The 15583-nt window shown below is 39.1% G+C and overlaps 1 protein-coding gene across 2 annotated transcripts; it reads right to left on the reverse strand.

The window, feature by feature from the left end:
• Positions 1-9749: 9749 nt before the first annotated feature.
• Positions 9750-15308, reverse strand: LOC117719073 (olfactory receptor 5P4-like). Of its 2 annotated transcripts, none has more exons than XM_076940371.1 (2): positions 15224-15308; positions 9750-12797 (listed from the first exon to the last, which is right to left on the reverse strand). In XM_076940371.1, the coding sequence occupies exon 2, from the start codon at positions 12778-12780 to the stop codon at positions 11842-11844; it is 939 nt and encodes a 312-aa protein (XP_076796486.1). In that variant the 5' UTR covers positions 12781-12797; positions 15224-15308; the 3' UTR covers positions 9750-11841. The 2 variants fall into 2 exon arrangements, with proteins under 2 accessions (XP_076796486.1, XP_076796482.1); XM_076940367.1 differs by having other exon boundaries at positions 9750-12800.
• Positions 15309-15583: the final 275 nt, after the last annotated feature.

Below are 15583 nucleotides of genomic sequence, written 5' to 3' on the forward strand. Positions count from 1 at the left end.
GGCAGGAAATAGTCAAACTCAGGGCTGAAATCAACCAAGTCGAAACAAAAAGAACTATACAAAATATCAACAAAACCAGGAGCTGGTTCTTTGAGAAAATCAACAAGATAGACAAACCCTTAGCCAGACTAACCAAAGGGCACAGAGACAGCATTCAAATTAATAAAATCAGAACTGAAAAGGGAGACATAACAACAGAAACAGAGGAAATTAAAAAAATTATCAGATCCTACTACAAAGGCCTATACTCAACAAAATTGGAAAATCTGGAGGAAATGGACAATTTTCTAGATAGATACCAGGTACCAAAGTTAAACGAGGAGCAGATAAACCACCTAAACAGTCCCATAACGCCTAAAGAAATAGACACAGTCATTAAAAATCTTCCCACCAAAAAATGTCCGGGGCCAGATGGTTTCAGTGCAGAATTCTTTCAGACCTTCAAGGAAGACCTAATACCAATCCTCTTCAAGCTATTCCATCGAATAGAAACAGAAGGAACACTACCCAATTCATTCTATGAAGCTACCATTACACTCATACCTAAACCACAGAAAGACCCAACAAAGAAAGAGAACTACAGACCAATCTCTCTTATGAATATTGATGCAAAAATACTCAATAAAATTCTCGCAAACAGAATCCAACAACACATCAAAACAATTATCCATCAAGATCAAGTAGGCTTTATCCCAGGAATGCAGGGATGGTTCAATATTCGGAAATCCATCAATGTAATCCACTACATACATAAACTCAAAGAGAAAAACCACATGGTCATATCACTAGATGCTGAGAAAGCATTTGACAAAATTCAACATCCCTTCATGTTAAAAGTCTTGGAAAGATCAGGAATACAAGGCCCATATCTAAACATAGTAAAAGCAATATATAGCAAGCCAGTAGCCAACATCAAACTAAATGGAGAGAAACTTGAAGCAATCCCACTAAGATCAGGGACTAGGCAAGGCTGCCCACTCTCACCTTACCTATTCAATATAGTACTGAAAGTCTTAGCTAGAGCAATTAGACAACAAAAGGAAGTCAAAGGGATACAGATAGGAAAGGAAGAAGTCAAAATTTCACTATTTGCAGATGATATGATAGTATACTTAAGTGAACCTAAAATTTCCACCAGAGAACTCCTAAACCTGATAAACAACTTTAGCAATGTGGCTGGATATAAAATCAACTCAAACAAATCAGTAGCCTTCCTCTACTCAAAGGATAAACAGGCAGAGAAAGAAATCAGGGAAATGACACCCTTCACAATAGCCACGAATAAAATAAATTATCTTGGATTGAATCTAACAAAGCAAGTGAAAGATCTGTATGACAAGAACTTCAAGTCTCTCAAGAAAGAAATTGAAGAACATCTCAGAAGATGGAAAGATCTCCCATGCTCCTGGATTGGCAGGATTAATTTAGTAAAAATGGCTATCCTGCCAAAAGCAATCTATAGATTCAATGCAATACCCATCAAAATTCCAAATCAATTCTTCATAGAGATAGAAAGAGCAATTTACAAATTCATTTGGAATAACAAAAAACCTAGGATAGCGAGAATTATTCTCAACAATAAAAGAACCTCTGGGGGAATCACCATTCCGGACCTCAAACTGTACTACAGAGCAGTAGTGATAAAAACTGCTTGGTATTGGTACAGAGACAGAAAGGACAATCAATGGAACAGAATTGAAGACCCAGAAATGAACCCGCATACCTATGGTCACTTGATATTTGACAAGGGAGCTAAATTCATCCAGTGGAAAAAGGACAGCGTTTTCAACAAGTGGTGCTGGCTCAACTGGAGGTCAACATGTAGAAGAATGCAAATTAATCCATTCTTATCTCCTTGCACAAAGCTCAACTCCAAATGGATAAAGGACCTTCACATAAAGCCAGGTACACTGAAAATATTAGAAGAGAAGTTGGGGAAGACCCTCGAATACCTAGGCACAGGGGAAAAGTTCCTGAACAGAACACCAATGGCTTATGCTCTAAGATCAAGAATCGACAAATGGGACCTCATCAAATTGCAAAGCTTCTGTAAGGCAAAGGACACTGTCAACAAGACAAAACGGCAACCAACAGATTGGGAAAAGATCATTACCAATCCTACATCTGATAGGGGGCTAATATCTAATATTTACAAAGAACTCAAGAAATTAGACGCCAAACAACAAAATAACCCCATTAAAAAATGGGGTACAGAGCTAAACAAAGAATTCTCAACTGAGGAAACTCGAATGGCCGAGAAGCACCTTAAGAAATGCTCAACATCCTTAGTCATCAGGGAAATGCAAATCAAAAGAACACTGAGATACCACCTCACACCTGTCAGAATGGCTAAGATCAAAAACTCAGGTGATAGTAGATGCTGGCGAGGATGTGAAGAAAGAGGAACACTCCTGCATTGTTGGTGGGGTTGCAAGCTGGTACAACCACTTTGGAAGTCAGTCTGGCGGTTCCTCAGAAAACTGGACATAGCAATACCTGAGGACCCAGCTATACCACTTCTGGGTATATACCCATAAAATGCCTCAACAAATAACAAAGACATATGCTCCACTATGTTCATAGCAGCCCTATTTATAATAGCCAGAAGCTGGAAAGAACCCAGATGCCCTTCAACAGAGGAATGGATACAAAAAATGTGGTACATTTATGCAATGGAATATTACTCAGCTATTAAAAATAATGAATTCGAGAAATTCTTAGGTAAATGGATGGATCTAGAAAATATCATCCTGAGTGAGGTAACCCAATCACAAAAGAACACACATGGTATTTACTCACTGATAAGCGGAGATTAGCCCAAAAGTTTGAAACAACAAAGATTCAACTACCAGACGACACGAAGCTCATGAAGAAGAAAGAACAAGTGAGAATGCCTAGGTCTTTCTTAGAAGGACTAACTAAATAACCAAGGGAGCAAATATGGAGACAAAGTGTGGGTCAGAATCTGAAGGGGGGGTTGTAGGGAGACCATTGTGTCTGGGTATTCATTCCATAGGCAGTCACCAAAAATAGATGCTGATAGGGATGTCAGGATGGGAAAGCTGACAGCAGCCTGATAAGGCTGTCTCCTTAGAGGTCTCTCAGAGTCGGACATACCCAGAGACAGATACCCACAGCTATCCATTAATCTGATCAAAGTTCCCAATGGAGGAGTTAGAGAGTAAATTGAAGGAACCGTGAACCATAAGGGCTGGTGGCCCTGTGAGGAGAGCAAGAATACCAACCAGCCAGAGCTCCCCAGGGTCTAAACCACCAGCCCAGGAGCACATAGGGAGAGACACATGACTCCAGCTGTATATGTAGGGGAGGATGGCCCTGTTGGGCATAGGTGGGAGACAAGATCATTGGTACCCTGAAGGCTGAGCACTGAGGGGGGGGAATCTGAGGGTGGGGAGGGAGGCTGGGGGTAGGTGGGTAAACACCTTCATAGAGGCAGGGGGAGGGGGGATGGGATAAGGGGTTCCTGGGTGGTGGGGGAAATATGGTAAGGGGATAAAATTTGAAATGTAAATATTATATCCAATAAAACAGGGGAAAAATAGAAAAGCGGTTAGAACCAACATTCGTAATAAAATGTCAGCCCTCTTTAAAAAAAAAAACTATCTTGATACTAAAATTTATTTTGAGAATTGTATATTGCAGAATGATCAGCCTTGGTGTATCTACTCAACAAGCAAGCTGGGCAGACCTGCTCAAACCTCTGAGGTCCGTGAATTCCATCTGGAGGCAGCGAAGACACAGCATCAGAGGATTGTCAACTTGCTCTCCCCCCCACTCCTCTTCTAATATCTCAACGCCCATAATCAGCTTGAAGAAGCTAATGATGAGTCAGCGCCCCTATTCCCTGGGCATGGGGACTAAGGTGGTAAATGTTGGGCTGTCTCTCTAGGGAAAAGTAGTGGTTTTGTCGGAATAGAGAGGATTAGCTAGGGTTTATTGCATAGCCATAACCTATTAGTAGAAATCTGTATAATTAATATCAAGATGAAGATATAAATTCTTAAATGGCACCAATTTACTTTGTTTACAAATTTTAAGGTTTTCATTGGCATGAGCTTCTTAGTGATATAAGAGTGAGATAAATATTGTTAGTCTCATAGGCATTGTACCAGTATAACACACTTAGGAATACAAAGCTTAGACCCAGTCCTTCTTTAACTTTTTTAACTGATTTGAGATGGTCAGCCTGTGAGTTAAGGGACTATAGCAAATTCATGACTTGGAGTTTATTATAAGGGTGTTCTCTATGTTTTATTTAGAAATAGCTGAGTGGAGTTAACAGGCAACAGTCCAGATTACCTTACATGGATAGCTGGTTTTCAAAACATCAGAAATCCTTAGAATTGACATGACAAACATTTCAGTATTAATGTTCATTTTCATTAGAGACCTGTCTGCTCCGGACAGCTTCCTATGTTAAATTCTAAGAAGAAATTGAGCATCCTTGGAGTTACTCCAGTTGTGGTGAGACAGCCACTAGGCAAGAATTGCCAGTTTCCTTCTACAGACAAATTACTGTCCAGAAAAGGACACACTTGCAGAATAGTCGACTGATTATATCTGCCTAGACAGAGTAATCAGCCCTTAATAATTCTGCAGCACTAAGGTCTGTCAGATGATCCTGGGCCAGAAGGCAGAAGAACAGATGCTCCAACGTTTTGAAGTAGAGCGAGTGTCCAGGTGTTCAGAGGTCTCTATAAATTGGCTAAGTTTTAGAAGCTATGCTTTGTGCTTCCCACAATTATAGTCAACTCAGTCATTCTGGATTTCTGATGGGGTTGAAAACTTATAGCTATTTACTTTGAGAGAAAAGATCTGAGTGTATGGTCATCAGCTGACATTCATCCTAAAGCCAAGGAAAAAGCCAGGTTCAGAACTAAGTGTTTTAGTTAGGATAGATGACAGAGGTGCTGGTTAGTCAACAAAAGGATGGACTGGGTATTAGGACTATCTTGTACCTCACTGGTACAAATAGGCATAATTATGCTCTAATTGTATTTTGAGAGAAAAGTTTCCTTTTAACAGGAAGGGTGATGTGTAGTAGGAGCTAAGGTGGGAGGAGTACTGAGAGGAAGAAAAGGAGTAAGAAGAGGAGAAGAAGAAGGAGAGGAGAAGCTAGGTGATGAAAGAGAGATAGAGGGGGGAGACAGGGAAGCAGATGTTCATGTATCTCCACCAGTCAAAGATAGTTGATATATCTAGGTTGGGTAGTGGGTTACACCTCTGATTGAACAATAACAAACTTATAAAGCCTATGATTAACATTTCTTAAAAAAATGTATAAATGCAAAAAGGAAAAGGGGGCATGGGATAGGGGTTTTCTAAGGGGGGGAATGGGGAAACGGGATGGTATCTGAAGTGTAAATGAAAGATCTAATAAAAAAAAAAGAACACGAATTCCAATTTTCCTCTTTTTAAATTTCTTTTTATTTATGTGAGCATATGAGTATATGCACTCACATATGCAGGAGGCTGCAGAGGACAGAGATGGTTATTTGGATCTCTTGGATTTGCACTTATAGGCAATTGTTGTCATCCCTCTGGGTCCAGGAATGAAACTTAGGTCCTCTGCCAGAGCAGTGTGAGCTTCTTATGTTTGTCACTCCTTATTTTGCTTTTTACCACACTTTCAACAGCCTTTATAATTCATTTTGTTTATGAAGTTTATATTTTTGTGTCATTTCCCTTCATAGAATCATTTTAGGTTTATAGGTTTATAAACATTATTTGTAGGTTTATAACACTATTAACTAATATATTTTCTTTCCTGATTTTTTTTTGCTAGTTTCCTTTCTTCTCCCACCACAGATATTAGTCATATTTTGACATTACTTTGTTTTTTTTAAAAATGCATCCTTTATTTTTTTCATTTCTACTCTTATATTTCTCTAATCTGAGTTCTGATTTTTTTTTCTTATTATTGGGAATTTTTTCACTTTTTTTCTTTGTTCCTTCATTGAAGTTTCCATTTCCCCTTTCTTTGCTCAACCCTATTTCTTCTCTATCTTCCCACTTTCCCATCCCCTTTCATCTGCCTCTTTCATGCATTATTACCCCACTTGTCATAAATAATTTTTAACTATACAACATGCTTTACAGTGGTTTGTCATTTTCTGTTTTATGGTGATTGGTGTTGACTTAGCATGTTTTAATCCATTTTAGGTGTATTTCTATGTCCTGAAAGGTATGATGTTACTGTTTCAATGGTTTATTTTCTTCTCTCAAAGTGCTATTAAGCATAGAACCTTTGACAGTATATTACTCAGTAAGAAGATCCTCTCAAAACTTTTTTATTAGATATTTTCTTTATTTACATTTCAAAAGTTATCCCCTTTCACCGTTTCCTCCCTGGAATCCCTCTATCACATCCCCATTACCCTGCTTCTATAGGGTGTTCCCCCCACCAACCTACACACTCCTGCATCCCTGCCTTGGCATTCCCCTACACTGGCATCAAGCCTTCACAGGACTAAGGGCCTCTCCTCCCATTGATGCCTCACAAGGCCATCCTCTGTTACATATGCAGCTGAAGCCATGGGTCTCACTTTGGTGGTTTATTGCCTGGCAGGTCTGGGGGTCTAGTTGGTAGATATTATTGTTCTTCCTATGGGATTGCAAACCCCTTCGGCTCCTTCAGTCCTTTCTCTAATTCCTCCAGTGGGGATCCCTGTGCTCAGTTCAATGGTTGGCTGTGAGCATCTGCCTCTGTATTTGTCAGGCTCTAGAAGAGGCTCTCAGGAGACAGCTATATCAGGCTCCTGTCAGCATGCACTACTTGGCATCCACAATAGTATCTGAGATTAGTGACTGTATATGGGATAAATCCCCAAGTGGGGCAATTTTTGAATAGCCTTTCCTTCATTCTGCTCCACACGTTGCCTCCATGTTTCCTCCCGAGTATTTTGTTTCCCCTTCTAAGAAAGACCAACTCATCCACACATTGGTCTTCCTTCTTGAGCTCCAGGTGGTCTGTGAGTTGTCTCTTGGGTATTCCAAACTTTTGGGCTAATATCCACTTATCAGTGAGTACATACCATGTGTGTTCTTTTGTGACTAGATTATATCACTCAGGATGATATTTTATTGCTCCATCCATTTGCCTAAAATTTTCATAAAGTCATTGTTTTTTATAGCTAAGTAGTACTCCATTGTGTAAATGTACCACATTTTCTGTATTCATTCCTCTGTTGAAGGACATCTGGGTTCTTTCCAGCTTCTGGCCATTATAAATAAGGCTGCTGTGAACATAGTGGAGCATGTGTTCTTGTTATATGTTGGAGTATCTCTTGGGTTTATGCCCAGAATTCGTATAGCTGAGTCCCCAGGTAATGCTATGTCCAGTTTTCTGAGGAACCACCAGACTGCTTTCCAGACTGGTTGTCCCAGCTTAAAATCCCACCAACAATGGAGGAGTGTGTCTCTTTCTCCACATCCTTGCCAGCAACTGTTGCCCCTGAATTTTTGATGTTAGCCATTCTGACTTGTGTGAGGTGGATTCTCAGGGTGGTTTTGATTTACATTTTTCTGGTGACTAAGGATGTTGAACATTTCTTTAAGTGCTTCTCAGCCATTTGAGTTTCCTCAGCTGAGAATTCTTTGTTTAGCTCTATTCCCCATTTTTTAAAATAGGGTTATTTGTTTCCCTGGTGTCTAACTTCTTGAGTTCTTTGTATATATTGGATATTAGCCCTCTATCCAATGTAGGGTTGATAAAGAATTTTTCCCAATCTGTTGGTTACTGGTTTGTCCTATTAGCATTGTCCTTTGCCTTATAGAAGCTTTGCAATTTTATGAAGTCCCATTTGTGAATTCTTGATCTTAGAGTAGAAGCCATTAGTGTTCTGTTCAGTAAATTTTCTCCTGTGCCCATGTGTTTGAGGCTTTTCTCCACTTTCTTTTGTATTACTTTTGGTGTATCTAGTTTTATGTAGAGGTCCTTGATCCACTTTAACTTGAGCTTTGTACAAGGAGATAAGAATGGATCAATTTGCATTCTTCTACATGCTGACCTCCAGTTGAACCAGCACCATTTATTGAAAATGCTGTCTTTTCCCCACTGGATTCCTTTCCACTTTTTTTCTTTGTCAAAGAAAAAAATGCTTTAGCATTAGGATATAAGCAACATCAGACTGACCCACTACAGGATGTAGGTAGGGTGGCTGGAAATGCTAAAAGTTCCTCCAGGCTGAAAGCTAGGCATGGCGGCTATGGCTACAGTGGCTCATTAAAGGCCTTCTCCACAGTTCCTCATGGTGTGGCCCCAATGACACGAGAAAGTCCTTGGATTTCCAAAACAGCTTTATTGGCATGATGGATGATGGATGATGGTTGAATCTGGATGTGCACCCCCAGTGAAACTCAGGGCAGACCTGAATTAAATAGGGAGGGAGAGAGGGGAAGGGGCTGGGGAAGAATGCTTAATTGGCTCTGCCCTCTGTCCTTCAGGCATCTCATTAGTATGTAAATCTCTCTAGGGCCTAAGGCCTGTAGTCACACCCTCTACTTGTGCTCTTTGGGCGGGGCTGCATTGCTTTGAACGTGACTGAATAGTTCAGGTCAATGGAGTTTCACGCCTTGTGTTAGGAGCCTGGATTCTCAGATGCAGCAGAATAGATGCCTGTCCCTTACAGGCAATGAACACCTGTTGGGTCTCTGGGCTTTCCAGCCAGCACTTTGACCAAAACCAAGACCCCTTTCATGGCCCTACAACAGGATTTAGTGTTTCTGCAGTTTTTGGGTTCTCAAATGTTGGAAAATGTTTGTGAAGTGTCTGGTGGCTGACTCTAGGCTCTTGACTACCCTACTGTTTATGAGCTGCCTTGCACAGGTGTCTGAGGTCTGATCAAGCTGTCTTCACTTTGGTAACTTTCTTTCTTTGGCACCAGAGACCTCTACTGGACACAAACAGATTTGTAGTATATGGACTGGACAGGTTCTCCCACACTCCCAGGTCATAAACCCCCAGGGTGACTAATATCATAGCTAGGAGTGTCTCCCACATGTTTTGGGGATTTATAAACTGCCACAGCACTGGGATCAGAATATGTGGAGGGCATGTTTTCATGATTTCAAGACCTCCTATGTGTTAGTTATCCCCCTGCAGCAGTGCAGCTGTGGGCATTCCAGAGCACCATTGAAACATCAGTGTGACTAGGCTCCATAGCAATGTTGATCCACCTTCAAGCTGGAGGCTCAGTGGTACTGAGCTCTTAGGTGATCCTCAATTGATGATATCTGCTGTGGGCTTTTGAGGGTTAGGTTATCTTTATACATGTTTCTTCCTGATCTAAACCTGCCACCTGTATTCTGCCACCTTTATTTTTGGGCTTGTCAGTATCTAACCTTTCCTGCTCTCTGGCAGCTCCCTGGCCTGCCTTCACTCTGGAATTTGAATTTGGGACTCTCAGATCCGTGGTTTTTCCCTATTCTCAGTCCCTTAGGGTAGCCTATTTTTCAATGATGAGTTCACTCTCAATATGGTACCTGGCCTAACCACTGAGTCACATAGGGTGATGAAATGGAATTTCTATTGTTTGTTAACCTTTCTAATGAAAGAATAAATTAACAAAACTTATGGATTTGAGGCTGGTGAGGGTAGTGGTTTTGTCTTGAGATCCTTTAAATAATAGCAGAAATGATCACAATTATTGAACTGTAGATGCCAATCACTTCTTTTACTCAGTAAATAATAATTAACACTTACATTGTGCCAGGACTTATTCTGAGCATGTTACATATTTCAACTCATCTCTTTGTTACAATACCATGAAATGGCTGTATTACTAATATTAACTTGCAAGTAAATAATCTGTGGCCAAAAGGGAGAAAGTAACAAATACAGTAGAGGTCCAGTATGGTGTCCTTTTATATTATTTTAATTATTTTTTTTAAAAACAATCACAGTCTGAGTTTGTAAAGTAAATAAACAGATAAATGAATACCAGAAAGATCACAGATGGCAAGAAAGGAATTTGGAGGGCCATTGTTATAATAGATCTCAAGTTTCCACCTAATTGGTTTAGAAGCGCTTAAAAATGAGAACTAGAACAAAGACATGGGAGACTGATGGTGTAGCTCAGTGGTAGAGTTCTTGCTTAGTGTGTATAAAGCCATAAGTTGAAAAAAAAAACAATATATATGACTTTTAAAGGCATAAGCAAGCAGGCAAAGAGTGTATAGTAAATTTAAAATGTGATACTATTAAATAAAATTTTTACAGTTCATTTTGAAATAAAGAGTAGATCCTAAGAATATTTTCTGATAGTTGCCCTCTTCAGACTGTAGATGAATGACTTCAACCTGGGCTTCAACTGTATGGAGGATGAACCTTATTTGGTTCTGATCAGTGGAGTAGATGAACTTGAACACCATGTAAATGAATGTGACGGACACATAGAACAGAGTGACTGCAGTGAATGGAAAGTGCAGGTGGAGAAAGTTTGGATGGGTCACATCTTCATCATTCGGCTGATGATGAGGATATAGATGAAGACACAACCATAATCAACACTCAACACATTGGAGCCAGAAGAGATGAAGGGGATAACTCCAATGAAAGATGTCTGATCAGGAAAGATTCAGCAAAGGAAAAGCATCACAGAAAAAGTGATCTATTTCTTTTTGATGTGTAGAGGACAGACCCCCCAAATCAACTAGTATAATTTCAATTGTTCACACATCCTCCAACACAGGGAGATAAGGACCTTAAATTAGATAATGAAGACTTTAGGACACATGTGGATTTAGAAGAACAGAGACAAACAGATTGCCATATAGTGATCAGAGGCCATGACAGCCAGAAGGTATTGCAACCATTGCTTCAGTAAACCTCACAACTTTACAAAAGTAATGAGGCTTCAAAATATAGAACTGGATGAAAGTTCCACAGAACGTATTTTTAAACACGTTTCAAGAGCTTATCAAGAAAGTAAAAAAATAACAGTATCAGTGAAGATATAGAAAATTTCAAAATCAGTTTATTTTATTTCATTTGATATGTATGTACTACAGAGCTTTATTATTTAAGCTACTATGTTGTTACTGAAGAAGAGATACCAGAACTGTCAGATAAAAGAACATGAAAAACATTGTCACTAATTGCCTGGGCATGGAGCACATGGTACTTCCAAGATGATAATTTATAAGTTATCTATCTATCTATCTATCTATCTATCTATCTTTCTCTTAATAGAAAAAGCCCAAGACCACAGACTACAGTAATTATTTGTGGAGGGAAAAAAGTACACTAATCTCAAAATGTGCACATTTAATTTGAACACTTAGCAGATGTGAAAAATTACATTTTATTTTATGACTATAGACAGAGATAAATTACAGATATTAATAACACATAGAATGTATGTGAACACAAAGTAAAATGAATATGATAGAGAGGTAACTCAGTCAGTATAGTGCTTACCTTACAAGCATCTGAGTTGGTTCATCAGAGACCATATAAAAATTACACAGGATAGAGCATGTTTGTAATTATAGAGGGAGATATAGACAAAAGGACTCAATGGTTATCCAGATTAGCCTAGTTGGCAAATTTTAGGCAGCTGAGAGACAGTGTTTCAAAAAAAAATCAAGATGGATGATCTTCTAAGAAATGACAGTAGAGACTGTTCTCTGGCTTTAAGCTATATGTGTACACATTTGCACATTCACCTGCACATATATGTGCTTTTGTATACATAAGGACAATACATACATATGAGATTAATGGGCATTATGTAAAATATAATGAATATATAATATATTTATCACATAAGTTCTCCAAATGATTACTTATTTAATTTCTGGATTCATATTAAATTTCATTCAAAACGAGGAATGTGTTCTTGCCATCAATTTTCTCATGGCATCTTTTACCTCCTTGTTCCTCAGACTATAGATCAAAGGATTCAGCATGGGGATCACCACTGTGTAGAACACAGACACCACTTTAATTTGGTTGGGCGAGTGGCTTGACTTTGGTATGACATAAACAAATGTAACTGTTCCGTAAAACAAGGTGACTGCAGTGAGGTGGGAGGTGCAGGTGGAGAAGGCCTTGTGCCTGCCCTCAGTAGAGCGCATCCTGAGGATGGAGTGAAGGATGTAGACATATGAAACAATGATTACAAACAGAGTGATGACAATGATGGAACCTGCTGAGATGGCAGGAGACATCTCAGCAACATAAACATGGGTACAGGAAAGCTCCACCAGTGGTGGGAGGTCACAGAAGAAGTGGTTGATTTTATTTGGTCCACAAAAGGTCAGGCTCAAAAAACAGCTGGTACATGATGAAGAATTCACACATCCACCCACATAGGAAATAACCAATAAGATGAAGCAGACTCTGGGAGACATGAGAGTGGGGTAGAGCAGGGGTGAGCAGATGGCCACATAACGATCATAGGCCATGGCAGCTAGCAGGAAGCACTCAGCAGTCCCAAAGACCACATCAGAGCCAAGCTGGACTATGCAGCCAGCCACAGGGATAGCAGTTCTCTCTCTCAGGAAACTCACAATCATGACAGGTGTGACGGAGCTGGAGTACCCAATGTCCACAAAGGCCAAGTGGCTGAGGAAGAGATACATTGGGGTATGAAGCTGGGGGCTTCTTCTGATCAACATGATTATGCTGACATTGCCCAATACGGTGGTGAGGTAGACACTCAAGAACAACACAAAGAAGATACAACAGAGGGTGGGGTCTTCAGTTAGCCCCAAAATAATGAACTCTGTTACCATTGTGTGGTTTCCAGGCTCCATCGTTTTTGAAACGTTTTCTACTGAAATAAAACCAGTGGCTATCAGAATACATCAAATGACCTCATGATTGATATGCACCATTCCATATTTAGCCCATTAAAAATAAATGTGGATCTCATTTTGGTCTAATGTTTGTTTTCCCCTAAATGTTCTCTAAACCAAGTTACATCATAAATAATTTCAGAATATTTATCATTTATCTTAAGCCCACAGATACAGAGCAAGCAGTAACTCAGATCAGAACACAGGACTCACTCACAGATATGGCATTTGATCAAATAAGGAGGTATAATTAATGCACAGAGGGCTAATGTTCTGAGACCCCAAATGGTTGAAGTGACAATTGTATGCTGGTTTTTACGGTATCTATTCAACTCTATTTCTCATCTCATTGGAGCTTGTTCTTCCTAGTCTTCTTGTAATTATGTGCCACTGTGGGTGGTACATGCCACTCTGTTGTGAAAGTGAATGTGGTTTTCTCAGGATCAAACTACAGCACCAGTAAGCAATTCTCTTCTCCTATCTAAAGTGACACCTTTTACATGATACATCTACAATATAGCAGAACCTCTCACTAGCCCAGGATCAACTGTGAGAACAGGGAATATATTGTACATATACTCGAAGTGAGTTAGAGCTGTACTGTGTTAGCTCACACTAAATTTCCAACATTAATTTATCAGAGCAGCATAACACCACATAGTTAGTATAACTATAATTAGTATAAATGGAAATTTTACATGGAGATTAATCCCGAGAAAAGCATGAGAAATAATTCTATTTGAGGTCATTATTTGTACTTTAAGAACTGTGCAGAATGAGCAAAAGAATGTATTTTATAATATTACATTATGATATCTTATTAAATAAGTTAGCAAAATAGCAGATTATTATGTTAGCCACAAGGGGGAATCAGATTGTTTCATATGAAAGGAATATCAAGAAATCAGTTACTTTACTAAAAGCCAAATGAGTAGTTTAATCAGGAGAATCAACAGAACACTGAAATGAAGATAGACTATTATTAAGGAAATAGTGTTAACAAGAAATATTCTAATTTTTTTATGAATTCTTGAATTACCAACTCAGGTAATACATACATAAGATATATTCATTAACTATAATCATAGGGAACTGTAAATTGAATCTCATGGGTGATAATAGTGCACACTCTATTTTAGATTTTAAATTAGCACAGTCATTTTAAGGAACAGTATAGAAATTCCCAATACACTAATGGTAGAATTTCCATATGATACAGTAACTATACTTCTGGGAATGTATTCACAGAAATTAATATGTTGGAGCTATTTCTGTTCTTCCATCTTTCTCTTAACATTACCTACTGTAGCCAAAATATGAAAGTAATTTACATGTCCATTCATACATAAATGCACTTCTAGGAGTCTGAGTTTCTACCACTTGGATTTAAGCAGTGCTTAGTAAATTAGCTAAAAGAACAAATAATAAAATAACAGCTAATGACTTATATCTCTACTCAGATCAGTGCATCACTTAACCTCATCAGAGAAGCTTCTTCTTGTGGTAGACGGTAATTACTACAGAGACCCACAACTGGACAATATGCAGAGAATAAGCGACTGTAGAGTCTTTAGCCTTAAATGGGACATCTAATCTCTCAAGGGTTCTATGCAGTAAAGGGGATAGAGAGATTATGATCCAGAGGCAGTGGATAACTTCAAGGAAGCAGTGTCTTTCAGACACAACTAGGCAGATGCACATGTGAACTTACAGTGGTCGTGACAGCATGAGCAAAACCTGTACGAGTTCAAGCCAGACAAAAAACCTAGCCTGGGTGAGGGCAGGTGGGCACAAAATTCCACCCATAGCTGAGCAGCTATTGGCATTTGATGACTTCTGGGAGAGTAGAAGTCTGTTTTCTTCAGAGGAGTGACACTTAGAATATAGATCACACTCTAAGACAAGCATTAAACCCAGGAGTAGATAGTCAACACTAACTGGAGAGGGTAGGTCTAGGAAAAAAGAAGAAAGAGAGAGGAGGCAGAGAGAGAGAGAGAGACAGATCAAGATAGACAAAGACAAAGACAGACAGACACAGAGACAGAGATAGAGAGACAGACACCACAGAGACAGATATATATGAAGAGATACAGAGAGAGAGAGGGAGAGAGAGAGAGAGAGAGAGAGAGAGAGAGAGAGAGAGAGAGAGAGAGAGAGAGAGAGAGAGAGAGAATAGGAGTTGGTTGAGTATGGAGGAGGAGGTGGGAAGGATCTGAGAAAAGAAGGAAGGGAATATGGTAAAAATATATTATATAAAACTCTCAAGTAATAAATAAGACACTACTTAATAAAAGAAGTAGAGGCGATATTCTTCTGGCTTGATACTGACTAGTTCAGAAGAAGCCTGAGGCCTCCACTTGGGACATTTGTGTATCAATATAAAAGAAAGATTGTTACCCACTTGACAAATATTGCAGCAAGAACAGGCTCCAGGAATCATCTTCCTATAAGGGGGCTTTCTTATGCAGGACTTGGGACTATTTGTGATGTTAGACCATAAATATCTTACCACTAGACATGCTCATCTTTATTAGGATATAATTGAAACTCCAGTGGGAGAAAAATCCAATGAGACAAGAAAATTGGGTGTGTCTGTTTTCATATAAACTTTGTTGGCTGAGATATTCCTTAAAATCCCACGGGTTTCATTCTCTTTATTACTAACAGACAGTATTAGAACTGCAAATATCTAGTTGGTTTTGTAACTTGATTTGAATAATTGTAATTAGTATGGGCTAGGCTGTGATCATCTGTGTCATCA

The sequence above is a fragment of the Arvicanthis niloticus genome, chromosome 1, assembly GCF_011762505.2.
Source record: "Arvicanthis niloticus isolate mArvNil1 chromosome 1, mArvNil1.pat.X, whole genome shotgun sequence".
Classification (NCBI taxonomy): domain Eukaryota; kingdom Metazoa; phylum Chordata; class Mammalia; order Rodentia; family Muridae; genus Arvicanthis; species Arvicanthis niloticus.